The sequence below is a fragment of the Phyllostomus hastatus genome, unplaced genomic scaffold (assembly GCF_019186645.2).
Source record: "Phyllostomus hastatus isolate PE091 unplaced genomic scaffold, TTU_PhHast_1.1 phas_contig_210, whole genome shotgun sequence".
In the NCBI taxonomy this organism is placed as follows: domain Eukaryota; kingdom Metazoa; phylum Chordata; class Mammalia; order Chiroptera; family Phyllostomidae; genus Phyllostomus; species Phyllostomus hastatus.
Genome location: NW_025333737.1, coordinates 11,691,033 through 11,713,069, shown reverse-complemented (window position 1 = coordinate 11,713,069; position 22,037 = coordinate 11,691,033). Strand labels below are relative to the sequence as shown.

The window sequence follows — 22,037 nt, the reverse complement described above, 5'->3', positions numbered from 1 at the left end:
ACAGCTGGTAGGTAAGACCTCAGTTTGAGTAATACTGCGGGAGGGAAAAAATAGTAGATGCTACTCATTTGTAGTGAATTTTGAACTAGTCTTTGTACACTAACATTTTAATATATTTTAGCATTTCATAATGGGAATAATAATAATAGTATTGGTGCTTTAATGTTATTGGGAGGTGTCATTTAAAAAAGTAACTTTGTTTGCATATCCATTTACTAGACCCCTTAGTAGTATGTTAAAAATTCTAATCATTTCTGGATTACTCAGTGTAGAACATTTTTTTCTTTTGCAGGATTACATTCCATCACAGCAAGATATTCTGCTTGCCAGAAGGCCCACCAAAGGCATTCATGAGTACGACTTTGAAATTAAAAATGTTCCTTTTAAAATGGTTGATGTAGGTGGTCAAAGATCAGAAAGAAAACGTTGGTTTGAATGCTTCGACAGTGTAACATCAATACTTTTCCTTGTTTCCTCAAGTGAATTTGACCAGGTGCTTATGGAAGACCGACTGACCAATCGCCTTACAGAATCTCTGAACATTTTTGAAACAATTGTCAATAACCGGGTTTTCAGCAATGTCTCCATAATTCTCTTCTTGAACAAGACAGATTTGCTTGAGGAGAAAGTGCAAATTGTAAGCATCAAAGACTATTTCTTAGAATTTGAAGGGGATCCCCACTGCTTAAGAGACGTCCAAAAATTCCTGGTGGAGTGTTTCCGTAACAAACGCCGGGACCAGCAGCAGAAGCCCTTGTACCATCACTTCACCACTGCTATCAACACGGAGAACATCCGCCTGGTTTTCCGTGACGTGAAGGATACTATTCTGCATGACAACCTCAAGCAGCTTATGCTACAGTGATGTACAAAAGACTTGCTGATTTAATAGCTTTGTGTCTTTTTGATTGTTTTCTGTTTGTTTTGTTTTTTAAAATAGTTTACAACAGGAATTAGAAAAATCTTGATTCTATGTTTAAGTTCTTGGAACTCTTAGCCCTCCTTCTGCGGACTTGGGTTTGTGGCTGAAAGCTGCTGAATAAAACATCGCTAGTATCTGCTGAAGTTCAGGCTTTGATCTGTTTCGCTGTGGCTTCCATTGGAGCGGAGTTGTAATTTCCTGCCAAACCTCAGACGAGGTATATATCAGGCTTTAAATTCTTGTACTTCCAAACCAAATTCTGTAGTGCCAAGTAGAGAAGGTGTCCTTAAATATTTGTAGGCATGAGGCTAAGAAGTTCAGTTCTGAAATAAGTAAGACACCTTCTGTCTGCCTAGCACAGAGCACCGCCACCCGTGCCTGGCTTGATGATGGCCTGCTTTGAAATGTCTGTTGGAAAAATTTTGATCTGAGGAACGATATTCTATAGATTTACACAGATTTAGGCTTCATGTATTTTTAATTACTTATGTATACAACATTTTTTGTTTCAGTTTCTGTGGTTTCTAGTGTTTTAAAGTTTACACGGAGATTTCTGGTGTGATGCTAATGAAAGTTCACAAATGGTACGGGGGAGCAAAAGGCAAGCAAGTGCCATATATAGTGTGTTGATCAAAGTTACGAGTGGAATATAATTTATCCTTTCCATATTTAAATATCATAATAAAAGTGCCGGATGTGTGAGACATTGTGGCCATAGCAGTAACTAAAAATTCCAAGCAGCTTAACAGAACTTCCCATAAAACATCCTTCCCAGAACGTTACGTGTTTTACTCTTAGACTTGTAAATCCTGTCTCAGATGATTTGTGCCCCTGACTGTAGGAAATCATTGTTGTACCATCACAAACATCTTTCTTTTGCTCTCCTATTTCCATCGACTCAGATGGTGGCATTTATGAGGTTTTTTTTTTTGTTCGTTTGGAGCTTGGCAATGGCAGTATTTTCATGTCAGGCTATTCAAAAACGTATTATTTAAGATTCCTTTTCATCCTTGGTTTGTTACTAAAAACACAGTATACGCATGTTTATATCATTGTTTAAGAAATTCCAGCTTTATTGAAGTACAGCTTGAATATTTTAAGGATACTCACACCAAAATATGATTGCATCTGACCTCCCTCCATCACTTATCAAATGAAAAGATACCCATGAGGTAGCTTTGTGACTACAGTGCACTCACAGCAAACTCTTCGCAGGGGCTGGTTTGCGGGACTGAAGATACTGACTTGCAGGTTATGTGCAGTGTTAGAATTGGATGAGAGAAACAGATGTACAAGGCTGAGGGTTTTGGAAAGTCTGGCAGCTTTTCTCTTTTTCCTGAAAATTGTGATTAAGACTGTGATATCCATCACTTTACTGTATAGCTCACCAGGTTCTCAGGTATTTTCTTGGCTAGTAAGTTCTTGAAAGATGGGTCAACATTATTGGGCACCCATGCTTTCCAAGACAGTGGCTCTTGGTCTGTCTTGCTGTCTAGTATGAGACTACGGCTTTTCAGTGAGCTAACCAGGGATTGCTCTTAACATACCTGATTTTGCATTTGAAGTTTCATCCTCCATCAAGATGTCCGTAGTCACTTCAGTGTTTCATGCTTTGGTGTACACGACCCCCAGAGCTGTCTCCCATGTGGTAGTGCAAGTGTTCATAGTATAGTTCATGCATGTTTGAATAGTTTTTCATCTAGTGCTTCTTGCCAAAAGAATACTTGTTTAAACTCACAGAATTAGAATAATTTCAGTGTTACTGAATATCTGAATGTGTGCACGGTAGCATTTGGACTTATTGGTAGAAAGTCTGCACATTTAGCAAGTAGTTTTATGGAATGGCCAAACCATTAATTCCACAAAGACTGAGGTAAGTTCCCCATGTAAAGAGGAAACTGAGTCTATTTATGTTGTATTTATGTTTAGTGATATGAACCATAAATATTGCCTGACAAAGCAGAAATCACATTTCTCCATGTTGACTACCACCAAGAAATGTTGAAACGCCAAATGGATATGGTATTATTTTGGGCATTTGTGATTTTCTTTCCTAATGTGTGTGGTATCTCTGCCAACATCCTCATATAGCAAAGTCTAGAATATACTTTGAGGCAGTAATTATTTTTAATGGCAGGCTTGATTAGATAGTAGTAGAACTGTGAAGTTCAATCTGAATGCATTAGTCCACACTTCATATACTGCATTTTTAAACCATTTGATGGTGTCGTTATGTCTGTATCATGAAAACCAAATCCTTTTGAAAAACCTCTCCATGAAGGGAGAGGTGAAATTTAGTTAACAAAATGGAGGGGGTGCTCATAGTTTTTGCTGTGCTCATTTTCTCCTGATCTCTAAAAAAGTAATTGAAATGGAAAATTCTTTCACCTGTTACATTTTCTGACTTTGGGGTTATGATTTTGAATAAGATGTGCCTAATTCTCTTACATTCTGTTCTTAAATCTGAATGTCTTCTTGTTTAATTCGTAAGAAATGTCACGAGTGTCTTCGTTGACCTTGAAATTTATAGTACACAGAGTTGCCTTATAAATCAAAGAACATCACTGATTTGGGCCTTGATTTTTATACAGGGAAAAGGCTTTGTTAGCTATTTTCTGAAGGTCCAAAGAATTCAAGGTGTGCCTCTCTCACTTAAATATTATTTTTAATAACCTGAATCATTGTTGCCTGCCAAATATTGTATTGATTTCAAATCTTCTTTCAATCTTTTTTTTAAGATTTTTTTTTATTTTCAGAGAGAGGGGAAAGGAAGCAGAAAGGAAAGGGAAAGAAACATCAGTGTGTGGTTGCTTCTCATGCATCCCTACTGGGGACCTGGCCTGCAACCCAGGCATGTGCCCTGACTGGGAATTGAACCAGTGACCCTTTCATTCGCAGACCCATGCTCAATCTACTGAGCTACCCCAGCCAGAGCCTTCATTTCAAGCTTATTGTCTGGAAAAGGCACTTCATGGCTACAGGGCAACTGCAACCCAAGAAGGCAATGTGGAGTGAAAAAAGGTCATTTGTTTTGTTCTGACATTGGCACGTATTGATGTTTTACAAAGTGCAGATCCTCTGGTAAATCACTCAAGTGAGGTTGTTCAGGAAAATCTTTGTTCAGTTGGTGGCAGTGGTGGGTTTAAAGGAGAAGGAAGGAAGATGATCTTAATGCCAGAAATGAGTAGAAGTACTGATTTAGATTTGACAGAAATCATATGCCCTTTAATTTTTTGTTAAAAGGAAGGAGTAAATCTCAACTGCCAATGTATACCCAAATACTTAAATGTCTGCTTTTGATAAAATGTATTTTCAGCATTAGTACACATACCCACTTATGCCTTATTTATATGAAAAAAAAGTTACCAAGTTATGTTGTGAAACTCAAATCACTGTTTGAGAAGCCCTCAAATTGGTGCTTTCATTATATAATGATATATTTAGACAAAACCCCAAACCAAGCCATTTGAAACAAGATTCTCTCCACTGCAATTTGTAGCAGTGTTATTTCTGTTTATGTAATGAGAAGACTAAATATCAGTGTTAACTCAATTTGTTGTGTGAATCCATGAAATCATGCCTGTAAAGCTCAGCCAAGTATTTGTAACAAACTCCCTAATAAATCTACAGAAAGTCACTGTTACCTCTTAATGTCTTTTAGTTTTATTTGAGGCATCAGGACAGAAATTTTGCAAGTGTCTTCTTAGGCTGGAGATCTGACTTAGTGCTGGATCCCTTTCTCTCTCCCAGCATATCAACAAGTTAAGTCCTGTTAGTCACAGATGAGCTGCTCGTGTTGAGCTGCTTGACTAATACTGGTTTTTATTTTTTTAAGATAGCATACAGGTTGGCTTTTTCTTCAGTAAACATGAGGAAGGGAGGGATCGTATGTGAGTGGGTATGTGTTTGTCTCCACCTTCCAAATAAAGGAAATGATACAGTATATACCCGTTATTTTATGGTACAAGGCTAGGGCTTGAAAAGTTTATACTAGAAATTGAATTGTAAGTCTGAACTCAAAAATTTTAAACAAGTTGGACTTCATGGTTTTTCAACAAGTTGATAATAGCCTTAGAAGGCTGATTAGTGGTTATTAACATCTTACATACAGTGTTTGTACTGCTAGCATTCTCATGTCTGTACTTGAATGTATAGTTAGCATGTAAATAAATATGTTCATTCCTGTATCATCCACATCTAACCATTGGATTTCAAATGCCAGAGCTTATATGGACCAAAAAGCGTTAATGGTGGGGTGTAATTTCTGGGTTGATAGAGATTTTGCGACCTATCCAAATCTGTCAATGATGAAAATTTCCAGCTGTATTGAAGTACGCTAGGACTCACTATGCATACATTTTCAGTCAGTGCATGTCATGATAGAAACGTGCTACTTCCTTGGTATCTGATTTGGGTTTGTATTTCGAAAGCTTGTTGTATCTCTTGCCATAGTAAGGGATGCGCTTGTTCTCCAGCATGCCTGTTTGATGGTACCAGGGGGAAAAGCCAAGGTGGGGGGGGGGCAAGTAGGAGCCGATGTTTTTTGGAAACATGATGTAACAATGCAACAAAGTATATACCATTCTTTTTTTTACCTCTTACTTGAAAGCAAAAGCGCAAAATGTTTTCACTGGCTTTCTTTCCTAGACCCTGGGGAGAGCTCATTTACCACAAGAAGCCTTATCAAAAAGTATATTTTCTAACAACCTCATAGATACTGTACCTAACAAAACATGCTTTGTATTAGCCCTGTATAAAAGTATTTGTGGTTTAGGATTTTTTATACGTATATCTTTTTATAACTTTCCAGGAACTAAGCACATTATCTGATATTGTAAATTATTTTCTGTTAGGCTTTACTTCAGGATTGGCAATAAATTATTTCTAAAGGAAGTGGAAAGAACAGTTTGGTTTTATGAGTTGCTAGTTCATTAAGGCTTTTTACTTTTGTACATATTTTGCAAAATTTTTGCCTCTTGCTATTATATTTGCTTTGTAAAGATTACTGACATTTAATAAACATTTTTAAAACTTCAGCACTATGATGTTATTTAAACTGTTTGCTAAATGTGAAATGTGAAGCAGACACTTAGTTTAAAATTTGAAAGCAAAAATTTCATCTAGTGACTTAAAGCACGGAAATCTCTAGTTTGGCAGATCTCCCAACAAAACTTTGCCTTAATATTACTCTATAAACTTTTCCTTACTAAAGATGGGGACATGGGCTTCATCCACGGAAGTGCATAGATTTTTAATACGTTTTGATGTGGCAATGGGGAAAGGAGAAACACTCTTTTTTTCTCTGTGCTCCTCTTAAAATTACTAAAATTGTACTGTGGTGGTTCTGGACTCATAGTTTGTCCGCCTGCGGGAGTAGTGCTGTTGATGTCTAGTGTCCTTGGAACGGTATTTAAAAAACAGCCCTTACCACTCATTTTATATTTCAAGAAATTTTATTTTATACAACTTGAAGAAAATTGTAAATGTACCAGAACTCCTCCCCTATCCTCCACTCCGTTTATAGTAGTTTCCCCAATTAACATCTTGCATTCATATAGTACACTGGTCATAATTCATGAACCAACATAGATATTTTAATATTAACTAAAGCCCACCCTTTATGCAGATTTGTCTAGTTTTTCCCCAATGTCCCTTTTTTGTTCCAGAACCCGTCCAGGATAGTATACTTCATTTATCTGACCTGTCTCCAAGCTCCTCGGCTATGACAGTTTCTCAAAATTTCCTCGTTTTGATGACCTTGGCAGTTTTGAGGAAGGGGAGTACTGATCAGGTTCAGGCACATCTTTGCTGCATCTCACAGATGGAAGGCAAGACCCTCCACCAGCAAGATGGCACTGTCTTTACTGTGGTGGTCTGGAACTGCACCCACGATACCCCTGAGGTATACCTGTCTTTTCTAGATTATCCATCTCTTGGGACCTGTCTTGTTTTCCCTTTCTCATGACTAGACCGGGTTATGTGTTTGGGGACCACAGAGGTAAAGTAGTATTCTCATCAGATCCTATCAGGCACGCACTCATCTTTTCCCTTTACAACTTCAGCTGAATTAGAAGCTGTTAAATACATTTGGGCATGTTTATACCTTTTCTCAACTAGCATTGGCTGAAAGCTGAGCATGTACTTTTCTTCCCCAAAGCAGAAGGAAGGGCCTTTCCCCACGATGAGCTGCAAAGTAGGTGTGTTAATTGTTCAGTGGCAAGGCCCATACTCCTAACAGGCTGGCTTCTTGTCTTTCTGGCAAATAAAATTTCTTTTCCAAGGCCTCACCATTAGCATTAAGTTTCACTGTTGGTCACAAGAAAAACTGAGATAAGTTTGGACTTAGAAATATCTACAAATCTACAAATACCTGCAAATCTGCAGATTGGAGCCAGGTCATTCAAGGCTTTCTTCTAGAGATGGAAGATCTTTTAAATAGACTCAAAACTCTTGAGTATTCAAATCCCCAAAACAAAACAAGAAGTCTTCTTATGTTAACATTGGAACAAAAATATTCATCATTGTTAAAGGAATCACTAAAACCCAAACTATTGTCTAGTAAAGCGTATGTTTGGCACAGTCACATCATGAACACGGTTGTTCTCTCAGAATTACCTGTTCCTCTGCCCCCAAGCAGGTTGTTGGAAGAGAAAAGACTTTGGTCACAAGAATGCAGGCAACTCAAAGAGTTTATAGGTTAAACCGGAGTTTTGTGTTGATTACAGGAAGTTTGGCATGTCCTCCAGGGCATGTGTTTTAAAATACATACTGTACATTTTCCTCAAATTAGTGGGGCACCTGGAATACAGAACAGTTGGGAGTGAGGCGCATCTGTGACAACACCACAACTATATCGCACAAGCGTCCCCTTTTCCAAGCACGTCAAGACAAAAGGCTTGCTCAAGTGTTCCATACAAACTAACAATGCCAGGCATCTGTGTGTTTAAGCGACTGTGTTAGAACACTGAGGGGAGTTGTATCCACAGTGAATATTTATACTCAGTGGAGGAGTGTGTTGATTTTTCTTTTCTCCATAAAGGTACGTGATAGAAAACACGAGGAACGAAGTGTTTTTAAAAGTTGATCGTTCTTGTAATTAACTACACTGCAGCTTTAGACTTGGGCTTGCTGTCAAGTGCTGAAGAGAGGGAACAAGTTTACATGATGAAACTAAAGGCCAAACACTGCTGGCCTTAGGAGAGAAGTGTGGGGTTTTTCTAAAAAAATTTTCCTATTATTCTATGTGGAAAATCCCAGTTCTTAAAAAATTTTGTGGGATTTATTAAAGTAGCTGGTTTCCTTGAAACTTTACTTTTAAAAAAAAATCACAGCACCCATGGCTCACCATCTTTGATGAAATTATATTTAAAGCTAATTCTGTACAGGCAGTCCTGGCATGTATGTAGCAGGTTATAATTCGGGGGAAATTGCTATAAATCGTAAAAGAGAAGTACAGAGTGAGGACTGGATGCCCAGAATTAATGGGCATCGTCAGTTTAAGATGAGTTTAATGTACAGCACAATCCTTTCTAAAGTGCCAATAACAGGAACTCTCAAACTCTGTACAACATTTAAGGCACAGGGTATCAACCTCCCTTCCCAACAAGCACTCCAAACAAATGACCCCTTTTCCCCCCATAGCTTTTCTCTCTGGCTCCTTGCCTCAGGGTAAATCCTACCCGTCCTGCAAGCCCTCCCGCCCCATCTCTCTGTCTCTACACACTGCAAGGCCAGGAGCAGTTTTCTTCCTTGGAACACTGTCTCGTCTGAGTCCCCTCTCAGGGCACTTGAAAGGTTCCACCTTACTTTGAGCGATCTACATGCACATTTTAGCTCCTCTGCTTGACTGTGAATTGAGTTGACAGTGTCACTCACACAGATGGTGTTCCTAAGAGCCCTGAGTGCCTGTCTGGCACACCGGCCTGTTCCTGAGTAACCAACAGAGCCTCTCCCTGAGACTCCCAACAGAGCTGTGATGGGCGTCCGAGTGAAAGCAGACTGTGGAGGGGTGGCAGGAACCCTACCCTCCCAGTGCGGAGCTGACTGTCAACTAGCTTGAGGAGCAGGCTGATTAGACCGATTATCTGAGAAACAAGGAGGTTGAGCTAGATGACTTCCATGTTCTTGACTACATTCACATTATTTTTTTATTTAATTTTTGGAGAGGGAAGGGAGGGAGAAAGAGAGAGAGAAACATCAGTGTGCAGTTGCTGGGGGACATGGCCTGCAACCCAGGCATGTGCCCTGACTGGGAATCGAACCTGCGATACTTTGGTTTGCAGCCCACGCTCAATCCACTGAGCTACGCCAGCCAGAGCTATATTCACGTTCTTGAAAGCCTTCTAGAATATTCCAACTTGTAACAAAAATGGTTTATAGCATAATATAGAATTGTAGTTGATAATATGACGTTCCTATGATAAGATCTTTACTTTTGCCTGAGGGAAAAAATTAAAGGAGGGACTTACGGGGAAAATTATAAATATCTTTGAGGACACTACAGGTAATTCAATAGTTTGTTTTTTTAATTCACCTCAGTGGTTTTTATTTTATTTTTTTCCTGTACTCTTTCTCATGGGGAATTTCCCTGTATCAACCTATAAATATTCAAGATCACCTTTGTCTTCCTGAGGTATGAAAGTCAGGATCTGAGAGCCTCAAAAACTCATGGGAGGTTTCTGGTTTACTTGTTTTAGGGTCACTGTTGGGCCTGCTATAAAAGGTACCACAGACTGGGTGGCTTGTAACAAATTTATTTCTCACCCTTCTGGAGACTGAACATCTGAGATGAAGGGTGTGAGTGCGACAGGGTTCTGACGAGGGGCCCCTGTGGTCTGCAGACTGCCGGCTTCGTGCCATGTCCTCACTTGGCAGAAGGGGAGCTAGCTGGCCTCTTCAAAGGGAAGTATTCATGGGGTTCCACCCTCATGACCTGATGACCTCCCAAACGCCCCACCTCGAAAAGCCACCACATTAGGAGTGAGGCTTCAACATACAAGTACGGGGCTGGGCAAACATTTGGTCCATAATAGTCACCAAACCCTTATCAGAATTGACTTGAATCCTGCTTGATTATCTCTTTCCTTCTCCAAGAAGAACCTTCTTTTTTTTCAGTGTGAATTTTCTCCATGTTCTCCATATGCTGTCTGAAACTGAAAGTCTTAATCTTACCATTCCACCACAACCACTGTAAATAACTTTGATGTTTTTAGTCAGTTTCCCTATATGTATCTTTAACATGAGCCCCAATGACAATTGCTTCAAATAGTTGTATATTTCACTTGGTGTCTATTTATATCTTTCTACTTGAACTTCTTGCCAAAACTGGTGATGTGACCTATTCTTACAGTAGAAAAACGATGACACCCACTTTGTTTTCAAATTCCTGCAAATCAGATTCCTTCTGAGGCTGACTTTTTCTCCAGGATACTAGTGAGTTTGCTTCTGAAGTTCTCCAGTGTTCTCAGAAAGCCACTGTCTCAAAGGCCTTCCATGTTTTCATGGGAATTGAACCACACCTGGCTTGTGGCTCCATAGAACAGAACAGAAAAATTAAAAAGTGATCTTATGTTTTCTGGGTTGCTAGTATTGAATAAATAATTCTCAGTTTGGGGAAGATATCTCAAAATTTGATAGTAAATAATTTTACCCATTGAGTAATAAAAATTATTTTATTTCTACATTGTAAGATTAAGCTTGATTTTAGTTTTACTCCTATGTACCTAGATTTGAGGGCCCTTTTTGTTGCTTGTTTCATGTGTCCTAGCACCATAGGGCTCATGTCCAAGGATGTCCTCATAATTGTTTACAAAACTGTCTGTGAGCAGCGCTCAGAAGGGGCAGTTGGCTATCAAAGCCTCAGGCCTTTCTATCCACTATGGCTCAGTACTTGTCTTCAGCACAGTCCTCAAGTAACCAAGACTTGTAGCAATATGCAAGTAAAGATTTGAGCTTTCCATAGACCATGAAAAGATGCTCAACGAGAGGGGGTGGGTAGGGCAGGGGAGAGAAATGGGGGTGGGGGGGGAAATAGGGACAACTGTAATTCAGCAACAATTACAAAAACAGAAAAGATGCTCAACTTGATTAACCATCAGGGGAATGCAAATCAAAACCGCAGTGAAGTACCACTTCACACCTAACAGGATGTCTACAGCCAAAAAACAAGTGCATAATAATAAGTATTGGTGAGGAAGTGAAGAAATTGGAAACCTCATCCATAACCAATGAGATTGTAAAGTGGCACAGCCCCTTCGGAAATGTTTGGCAATTCCTCAAAATGTCAAACAGAACTGTTATGTGGCCCTGCAATTTCAGTCCTAGGTATAAACCCCAGAGAATTGGAAACACATTCTACAAAACTTTGTACATGAATGTTCCTGGCAGCATTATTCATAACAGCCAAAAAGTGGAAACAACTCAAATATTGTTAACTGGTGAATGGATAAACAAAATGTGGTTTATTTGCACAATGGAATATTATTTAGCAATACAAAATGATGAAGGCTGATTTATGGTACAATATTGATAAAGCCTCAAAACATTATGCTAAATGAAAGAAGCCGGCCACAAAGTCTTCCTTTTTACAAATGTGTGATTCCATGTATGTGAAATGTTCGGAGCAGGTAAAGCTACAGACATGGATCGTAGCTGGAGTGGCTGCCTGAGGCCGGCGGTGGGTGAATGGGGAGGGAGTGCTGATGGGCACGGGCCTTGGGGGAAATGATCACACCGCTTTCAGATGAGATTGCAGTCATGGGTGCACCACCCTGCGACTGCACTGAAAGCCATCAAATTGCATCCTTCAAATTGCTTAATTTTTCAGTGTCTGAATTATATAAATGATAATGCTGTTTTTGAAAAAAGAATTTGAGCCTTCACTTACCCCCGTACAGTTTGCAAAAAGACTAAAAATACACACCAAAATGTTAACTTTTTTTGGAGTGATGGTAATCACAAGACATTTTGTCTTCTTTACACTTTTCTGTTTTCTAAATTTTTTTATGAAGAACATCTGTTATTTTTATATTAAGAAAGCAAATCAATCAACATTTAAAATCAAAAGAGCAACTCTGTATTAGCCAGCACAGTATACAAGCCTCTCAGTGCTTCCTCCCAGGCCGTCCCTCTAGTCTGCCTGGTATCCCAGCCACCGTGTGGAATCGCGTATCTCCCAGCCTGGCTTTCGAACAGACCGTAACCTCTTGGAAGGCGGAGGTCCTGTTTGTAGAACGTCTCACTCACCTCCCTAGGCCCACAGTCTAACGGGGGGGGGGGGGGCAACCTGTGGCCCAGGATGGCCATGAATGTGGCCCAACGCAAAACTAGCTTTACTTAAAACATTATGGGATTTTTTTTTGTTTTCGTTAGTGTTTCTGTATTTAATGCGTGGTCCAAAACAACTCTTATTCAGTGTGGCGCAGAGATGCCAAAAGGTTGGACACCCCTGGTCTAGTAGCTTGCTAGATACAGGTAGGTGCTCAAAAATACTTGTAGCACGTTACTGAATTTACAAAACGTCAATTATGTCACCTCTGTGCTGGAGGCTGGTGATAAAAAAATTATCCACTTACGGAGCTGAATTGAAAATGCTCACAATCTAGTGGGGGAGAAGACATAGGTGCATAAATAATTAACCCAAGATATACAGTAATACATTCCACTCGGGAGGACTAGATAAAGTGCTACAGGCCTTCAGAGAAAGGCGATGACTCCATCCAGAGTCAGAAACACTTTTGTGGAGGAGAGGGCATTTGGGCTGGACCTTCAAAGATGACTTAATATACCTGGGTGTAAAGCTGCACGCCTGGTGGATAGAACAGAATAGAAATGAGAAAGCGTCTTTATTTGATAGAGCAGTCTTTCGTAAGGCACTAGCAATAAAGAGGAGAAACAGCTTTCCTGTCACCACCCCAGGAAGTTCACTCACCAGCAGGGGAAACAAAGGTAATGGAAGACTAACAGAAAGGGTGAATACAACATAGGTTGGGGCAGAGGGCACAGCATGTGCAAAGGCACTGCGGCCTAGTGGAGCTTACAAGTAGGGGTAGCAGCATGAAGTCTCCCTGAGAGATAGAGACAGACACAGAGATAAAGCAAATAGCAAAATATTAGTTCTTCATTGTGCTATTCTTTCAAATTGTGTGTATGTTTGAAATTTTTCATAGTTAAGAAAAAATAAAGAGGTCACGGTCTCATGGGGGTGGCACTGTAAGTGTTAAAACAGCTTCAAAGCCCCGGCTGGAGCAGGGTCCATACTGGGAGTATGCAGGGCTGAGTTGTGCCGAATCCACAACATCAAGATGCTTTCATCTGAGCCGCAGTCCCCGTGTGGTCTCTTGGCCAGAGAGCCGCAGGGGCAGCACTTTCTCTCCGGGCTCTGTGCGATCCATTTCTTTAATAGCCTCTTTGCTCAACAACATAAGAGGCTCAAACTGCCAATTCCAGCATAACTCATTACATTTTTTTTCACCCAAACTTTCCACTTATATTACGACTTTTCTAGAGAATTACTGTGCTCCTTTTTTAAAAAAAATGTTGTAAGATTCTTTAAGAAATGACTACAAGATGCTTCTGTGATTGATAAGTGAGAACACAAGCTTTCAAGTAAGATGAACTTGGATTGAAATCCAGGCTTCTCTACATACTAACCTGTTTGGCTTTAGGCAAATAACAGCCTTTCTGGGCATCGACAGCCTCATCCGTCACACCTATACAGTAAGTCAGATGCAGAAACTGCTACAGTGCCAGGCATGGGATAGGATTTGGGGGAAGCGACTGTGTTTATATCTTTTTTATTTTTATTTTATCTTTCTAAACATTTTACTGTTTCTCAATCCCGTTGCTTTCTTTGTTTTCCTTCTTCCCTCTCATCCTTCTGTTTCCTCTGTTTTGTCTTTTTTTTATCTTGACAATTTCCCCCCAAAGAAACCACAAACCAGAGTGAGAAATTCTCAGGCTAGATACCACCCTTGCCACTCTGAGGTGACACTTAAGCTAAGAGCTCCTTGGGAAAGAAGTGTTGATACTGGTGCATGGGGGCAGAGAGTACGGTTGGAGGTGTACAGCCTTGTATTGATAGGGTCTTTAAGCAAATTTGAAAAATCAATAACCAGTGACCAACAGAGTTTGGCTCCAGGCTATTGCTACTGTGGGAAAACACAAAACAAGTTTTCGTGGTGTTGTTAGCATTGTGCTCAGGCAGAAACTAAACATTCCTCGGTGGATGACGGGTGTGATATTCATTTTCAAGCCATTTAAATGCAGGCAAGGTTGATACCGAAAAATGGGTCCCAGGTTGCCTGGTTCCCACCCCCATCGCATTGGGCTCTCACAGCATGTGCAGTGGGTCACGGGTGGCCTCTGCCTGAGGCTGGTCCAGCAAGACCCCCTCCCGGGACCCGACTCAGGAGGGAGAACTCCCTTGCAGATGGGACTCACCCAAGGTGGACTCACTGTGTGACAGGCAGCAACACAAATTCAGGAAGAGATATTTAGAAGTAAATGAGAATTTAAAATGCAGAAAATGAGAATTTAAAACACAGACATCTGAGTGCAAAGATGCAAAGCAGAAGGGTTGGGGAGAAAACATGCTGACCGTGCAAGTTTGCTTCTGCTTTGTGCCCTGCGAGCCCTGTGGGAGCTTGGAGAACCCTCGAGGCTTCCTGCAGGATGGGGAGCTTGGATCTGCAAGCCCCAGGCCAGAGAGCTCCAGGGAGCAAGGTAGCTCTGTGGACAGGCTGCTGTGCCTCATGTCTGTCTTTCTGTCTCTGTCTCTATTTCTCTGATTCTGTGTCAGTCCTTTCCACATTCTCCAATTCAGCACAGGAAACTAGTCTGATTAATCTAACAGCTTGTCCCATTTGAGAGCAACCTTTAGGCCTCAGTCAGCCAATGGATGGGCCCGTTTGGGTCAGGTGACCTCCCCTGATCCAACCCTGGGAAGTACCCAGTCACGCTTCCCTGTGCACCTCTGGTTCTGGTAGTATCATACCCGACATGCCCAGTGTTCTTGTGCATGGAAAGTGTGTTTGACTTTATACTTTCATTCTGGAGAGTGGTCTTAGGACTGTCTTAAATAGCAAGGGTCATGTAAGCAAGCTAGCATGTCTTTTTTCATTTTTAAGATGCTTAATTTGCTCCTAAAATACACTCTCTGTGCTGGGTAGGAACATTCTGAACTAGCTTTTAATGCTGATTCTAACATCAGTGGACCAGTTTTAAGACCATGAACAAGCCACCCCTCTTAGGGTCCTAGTTTGTTCCCCTGTGACATAGCAGGTCACAGGAGATAAAATCTCAAAAGCCTTTTATAAGATGAACTTGCTATAACCCTGTGACTGAGTCAGGATTTTGAAGCATGGCTATTATGCATAATAATGTTGTGACTTGGGGTACAGAGAGAGTCGTTACTGGCACCTGGAACCTTGCAAAGGTAACATATTTTAAGAATATGTGCTTCCCTGGGAGATACACTAGCAAGATGGATAAGAGGATTAACTGGAGTCACACCCATCTCAGCACGAATCAGCTGTTACAGGCCAGTTCTGTGACCTTCGGAAGGTTATCCAATCTCGCTACACCCCATTTTCCTCCTTCCGGAAGTTTCTGCCTCACAGGCTCCTCAGGGGTAGGAGATAACACCTGGGCCCCCGGTGAGGTGACCTGGCTGTGAGTTAAGAGTCTCTGCTTTAGGGGATGGCCAGTGTTCACTTCCTGTGGCTGCTGTCATGAATTACCACAAACCCTAGTTGGCTTAAAACAACCAAAATCTTTCTTCTCGTAGTGATGGAGGCCGGATATCTGAAAACAATACTGCTTGGCTGCAATCCCTCTGGCAGCTCCAGGGGAGAATGTGTTCTTTGATTCTTCCAGCTTCTGGGGCTGCCAGCATTCCTTGGCTTGTGGGCACATCACTCAGCATTCACGTCCCTGCTGTGTCTTCACATCGCCCTCTCCTGTGTGTCCAATCTCCCCTTTGCCTCCCTCTTGTCGGGACACACATGATGGCATGTAGGGCCATCTTCCCATCTCAAGGCCTTAATTTAATCACACCTGCCAAGATCTTTTTGTCAAATAAGGTAATATCCACAGGTTCTAAGGGTTAGGACTTGGGGGCGCCTAAGGACTATTCCAGGAGGCTGTGGTTTTGTGTCTTTTTGCTCTGGAGATCTCCCCCATCCCCTCTAAACTTCCCTAACTGCAAAAACATCATCTTTCCCACCCAGCCCAGCGCTCCGTTCTGACTTCCTGTTTCTGGCCACAGCCACATCATTTTCTCCACAGCCCTCCTCAGAACTGTCTTTGACCCTTCCCAGTTCCTTCCCTTCCCCAACACCTCCACACCCATGCTTTAGATTAGTCACCCAAACTCAGAATCGCAAAGCCTCCGAGCAGAAGGGAAACCTCTCCTCTAACACATTTTACTCACAGACTCAGAGCTGAGCCCTAGAGCCAGGGGGTGACTTGCCCATTTCATGTGGCGATTTAGTGGCAGGGCTGGATTAGAGCCCAGGGCCCCAAGATCCACTCCTGCCATGGCTGCCCATCTGGGTAAAATTCTTCTTGAGCATGATGCTCCCCAACCCTTATCTCTGTCTCTGTTGTCCCCTCCTCAGCCCTGCCCTTGTCTCTTCTCCTGGGGACACTGCAGAAGCCTCAAGGGTCCTTTTCATCCAGTCTCCCCTTCAGCCAGTCACCCCAGCATCCATTTCACTGTGTTCACTTCAGTATCCCCTTCACCTAGAAACAAAGTCCATCCATTCAGCAAATATTTGTTGAGCATCTATTACATGTTAGATGCTGGGGGGAAGGGTGGTCTGTAATGAACCAGACCCAGGCCCAGCCTTCAGTCACAGTCTGGTCTGTCTGCTGCCTTGGCCTGGCATTCTCATTTCTTTTCTGCTCTCCTGCCCTCATCCCCGAAGCCTCCACTGCACCAAGCAGCCCACCTCTGCAGCTGGGATGCCAGCGCTCCTGTCTCTGCAAGTTCATGGGGGTGTCCCCTGTGTGCAGAGCTTCCTGTCCCTTCCTGCCCCCATTGGCATGCAACCATCACAGCCTAGCACCTGTCCCTGCCTGGGAAGCCTGCACACCAGTCCAGTGCCCCAAATGTCACCCCTGTCCGCTGTGTGCCCTTCTGAGACCTTTGTTTTTGCTTCCTGTCTTGGGCTGACTGAAGGAGCCCCTGGCAGCTGCCTTTGCTGCTACACGAGGTGGTTTTTCGCCTCCACCCCCGCCCCCACCTGCCCCCAACTCCTGTCTCTTTTGGTTTTTGCTCTTGCCTGGAAGGTGGGGCGCACCTGTCTGTCCAATAGAGGCACATCTGACCCCATGTCCCCAAAGCCCCCTGAACACAGCTCTGTCATTGCCTTCCTGGAGAAGCACAGCTTTGGCTGAACAAAGTCAAGCAGGTCCCTCAGCTGAGAAATTCCCCCCCGACTGTCACCCATTCCTACCCGAATCCAGAAAACTGGGGACTTGAGGGGATTCCTGTTTGGTCCCCAAGAGTAAGTGCCCCTGCCTGTGATTAAATCGGGCATGTCCTTTCTTCTGACCCTGAGAAACCTGACCAGCCAGATGGCAAGGATTCCTGACATTTTTGTGGGCATTTGGCCTTTTCCGTGAGTGTGAGGGTTAATTACTATTGCTGTGTAACAGACTACCTCAACATTTGTGGCTTAACAGCAAACATGTTTGCTCACAAATCTGCTGGTCCAGAACTTAGACAAGGCACAGCAGGGTCGCTGGTCTTGGTGGAACTTCCAAGTTCGTGTTGCCACCCCCATGAAGTGTCAGGGTCTCTTCCCCCACGGGACCTCTCCATAAGGCCTCTCCCCATGGCCTGTCTGACAGGTACATGGTACTCAGGGGTCCCAAAAGTGCAAATGCAGAAGCCACCAAGCTTTCTTAGAGCATAGGCCTATAGCTGGTACAGTGTCACCTCTGTCATATTCTATTGTTCTAAGCAGCCCAGATTCAAGGGTGAATACCTTGAATACTAGGAGGTGTGGATACTTGTGTGCCACCTCTGGAACAAACTTGTCTGCATGTCCTAGCCTTCCAGGGATCTAATTCTTCAAAGGATAGAAGAAGATCCCTCCCCTTAACACCCTTTATAATGGCTGACTGTCTTTATAATAAATAGGCAGATGAGCTCTGCAAGCCCAGGACTCTGGTTTTTATTGAAAACTAGGGAAATGTATGCAATTTTCAGGAATTCATTCCTTGGCCAACTTGTCTGGACTGTATCTAATCTGCAGAGCTAGAGGTATTCATATTTTCTTCCAGGGGCCACCTTCACCCAGACATGCCTGCTTTGCTCAAACATGCCTATTTCTCATACCCTCTGCTTGAACCCAAGAGTGAGTTAAAAGGCAATGGCAACCATTTGTGAATACGACTTACTCAAGATGCAATAAAACCAGTTCCTTGAAGGACAAGATAACCCCTTACCTCCTCTCCCAAGACAGCATTTGGGAACATTTCAGTATTTGGAAATTATAATCGCAAAAAGTTTCAATGACTCCAGTTTCTTTTTATTTTTAAGATTTTATTTATTTATCTTTAGACAGAGAAGAAGGGAGGGAGAAAGAGGGATAGAAACATCAATGTGTGGTTGCCTCTCACACACCCCACACTGGGGACCTGGCCTGCAATCCACGCATGTGCCCTGACCGGGAATCGAACTGGTGACCCTTTGGTTCGCAGGCTAGTGCACAATCCTCTGAGCCTCATCAGCCAGGGTTCTAGTTCCTTTTTTTGGCTTGTGTTTTGTTTGCATATTGATTTCATCTAATCTTCTTTCCCTGCCTTAGCCCCTTCATGGCCTCTTTATATCTTCTAAGCTTTGTGCAAAGAAGACACCCAGTCTGCCTCTTTCTCTCCCTCTACTTTACATGTGTTCAAGTCATGCCCTCTGCCAGGAATGGCTGACTATCCCATTTCCACCTGCTGATATTTTTAGAAGGCATCTAAGTACCAGACCTCCGAGGGGCCTTCCTTCATCCAGCCCCTCCAAGCAGGTGCAATCTCTACCTCTGGCCCTGGGGAGCTGGGAGTACCTGCAGCATGGCACTCAGGTTCTGCTCTGTGCTGCGGTTACTTGCATGTTCTACAGTCCAAGCTCCCTGGGGGCAGGGCTTGTGTTTTACCAGCCTTTACTCTCCCAGAGTCTCCCAGTACTGTGCCTTGTATGGGGAGATATTTGCTGTTTGTGTGGAATGCGTATTTATGTAAAAAATATGACCTTTCTTACTGCTCCAAAACAGTGTATAGGTTATATGAACAACCACAAATCACCCACCAGAACTTCCACAAATTTGGAAATAGGGAAACAAGATTTCAGCAAATAAGAAGACAGGATGGCCAGTTAATTTGAATTTCAGATAAACAATGAATAATTTTTTAGTATAAGTATGTTCAAATATCCTGTATTGCACCTGGCAACCCTACTTGGAGAGTTAAACTATAAAACTAACACATACGGATGTCAGAATGGGCCCTTCAGCAAGCCTTGGATTGGAATTGAATAATGTAAGAAAAGCATATTTACAAAAACACTTGAAAGCTTATCTTGTAACATATCTTAAAAATGTGCCAGTTGGGAGGGGGTTGGGCAACAGTAGAAAAGGGAAGGTTGAGGAGACAAACTTTGGCCATTTTCTTTGGTGTCCTGCATCAAACTTGCAGGTCTGGGACAGCTCCAATGTCACCATGGAGAGAGACTGGACCAGGCTGTTGAGTGGCAGAGGTCGTTGGGGTCATCCCACAAATTCCCCATGTTTACCAGGAGAGTGTGTTTCAATTTGACTTCCCATGCCTCCTGGGAGTGAATGTGCCGATCTGGGAACATGTGTGTTCTGAGGTCAACAATTAAATAGCACTGGCCTTTATTCTGCCCCATTCTCTCTGGATGGGGGTAACAGGAGCCTGATCCACTCTCACTGGGCTGGGTCTCCCCCAGGTGACACCCAGCGTCAGTAAGCTGTGTGTTTCACGCCAACTCCTGCACTGTGTGTCTGGGTCTCTATTACAGCAAATGGCAGAGGCTGTTTCTTCAGGATCTAAGTGTGGAATCGTAATAAGTAGCATCTACTGAGTGCTTCCTATATCTGATGCAGTCCTTCTAACAACTCGATCCCAGTTCCAGAGATAAAGAAATACACTTGGAGAGGTTTATATAGCCTTCTTGTCCCAGGTCACATGCCCCAGTCAATGGTGCAGCTGGGTGGGTCTCGAACCAGCGGCTTCTTTCCCTGATTTTTGACCTTCGTTAACATTTTGGCAAACATCTTTACACACAAATACATCTATGTTTTTATGTAAATAGGCTCAAGCTATATATATACTGTTTTGAAAACTTTTTTTAAAAGTTCAAGATCTTAGGGACATCCTTCCATGGATCTGCTTCTGACTGCCATGCCATAAAATCATGCAAAGGGGGGTTTTAAGTGTTAACAAAGACCTTGGCAATTCAGAAAATAAGCTCAAGAAGACTTCAGATAAGAATCTAAATATTAAGGAGGAAGAACTCTTCACCCTTGAAGGAAAGTAACGTCATCATGCCCTCTTAGACACAGGGGTGCTGATAAAAGCCTAATGAGTTTTGAAACCACTTTATGGCCACCCACATTAAGCAGAACTTTCTCGAATGAGTTTCCTTTAAAAATATTTTACCTGGGTGAGCCTGAATTGACAACACAGGTGTGTATGTAAAAGGAAAGATTTTATATAGGAGAAAATTCAAGAGGCGGGGCTGCAAAGATATAAGAGGAGACCCTGGCAAGTTTTCTTTATCACCTGCTGTTCCAGAAGCTGGTGACTGTCCGGAAAGAAAATGAACCCTGCAGGATGAGAATGACTGCCAATCACGGCTCTCTTTTCATTAGAATGAAAACCATTCTGAGGAGAGCTCCTGGCCTGGACAGTCAAACCACCTCAGTGACTCACATCAATGGGCCATTTTGTCAGAGCACATTTATTTCCATAATCAGAGCTTGTGACCAACAAATCCAACCACGAGGCTATGTCACAAGTACTTGTCGTGAGCGCTGGTTTCTTTAGCAAAAAAAAAAAAAACCTACCTGGTTAAATGTCAGGACTTTGTGTTTTTGCCTTTGGGGTTTGGCCTTGCTGTTATTACTGTAGTCAGCTTCTTCTGATAATAAATAGTTAATTGTAAGGGGATTTTCCTGAGTCTTATTTACTCCTTTTAAGAACCCTACGAGGTTCTTATTGTCCCATTTTGTGGGTAAAAATACAGAGGTTCAGGAAGGTAAAGGGTCTTGTCTGAGCCTGGCTGTCAAAGGGGTGTTGCTAGTGTCTCAGCTTGAACCCGAGTCCGGTGACCACAGATCCTGTGGTGCCCAGGCCTGAGCCGCTGAAATATGACCTCGGTGGGTTTGATTCGCATGATCTCTGCGCAGCCCTCACCCAGCAGAACCACAGTTGTCTGCTGGTATCTCATCGCCTCAGGGGCCCGCAGTGCCTGCTTGGCTGACTGGTGCCACTGAGCAGCCTGGAGAGAACATGACCCAGAAAGGTAAGAGGGAAAGTTTCAGAAGGGGTGGTGCCCTAGGGTGTCAGATGCCAGGAGCGATACCGCTGACAAATGCCACACTTTGTTGTGACTTTGTGCCTTTGGTATGTGCTGTTCCCTCAGCCTGGACTGTCCTGTATTGGCCAGTCCGTACTTCTCCAAGACTCAGTCACAAACATTGTGTTTGTCTCCTGCGATAGAAATACCATTATTGTTTAAAATAGAACACGGAGTCCTTATTTTAAAAATACAAGATTACAAGTTTTAAATTAGTTTTATAGATACATATATGTGAATTTTATAGCTGACACTTATAATTTATATATTTTTATACTTGCAGTTATATATATAAAATATGTAAATTTCCATATAATAATGTAAAATGACCAAATGGTATCATGTATAGGTTTGGTGACTCTCATTTTCACTCACTATATAAAAGATATCTTTTATGGCAATAGGATAGCTTTAAATAATATTTTTAAATAAAGTTTAGAAAATAGAAAGCTCGTAAATGCTCATTGCCAAAAAATTTTAAATATCACTAAAAAACTATAAAGAAGAAAGTAAACAGCA

General features: G+C 42.3%; 1 protein-coding gene across 1 annotated transcript in view; it reads left to right on the top strand.

Annotated features, from left to right (window-relative positions):
• Nucleotides 1-5,958, top strand: part of GNA13 (G protein subunit alpha 13) — a 31,860-nt gene extending 25,902 nt beyond the window's left edge. Inside the window, exon 4 of the mRNA XM_045835955.1 lies at nucleotides 293-5,958. Coding sequence (XP_045691911.1) covers nucleotides 293-865 — 573 coding nt within the window. The 3' untranslated portion in view covers nucleotides 866-5,958. The remainder of the gene's footprint in view (nucleotides 1-292) is intronic.
• The last annotated feature ends 16,079 nt before the right edge of the window (nucleotides 5,959-22,037 follow it).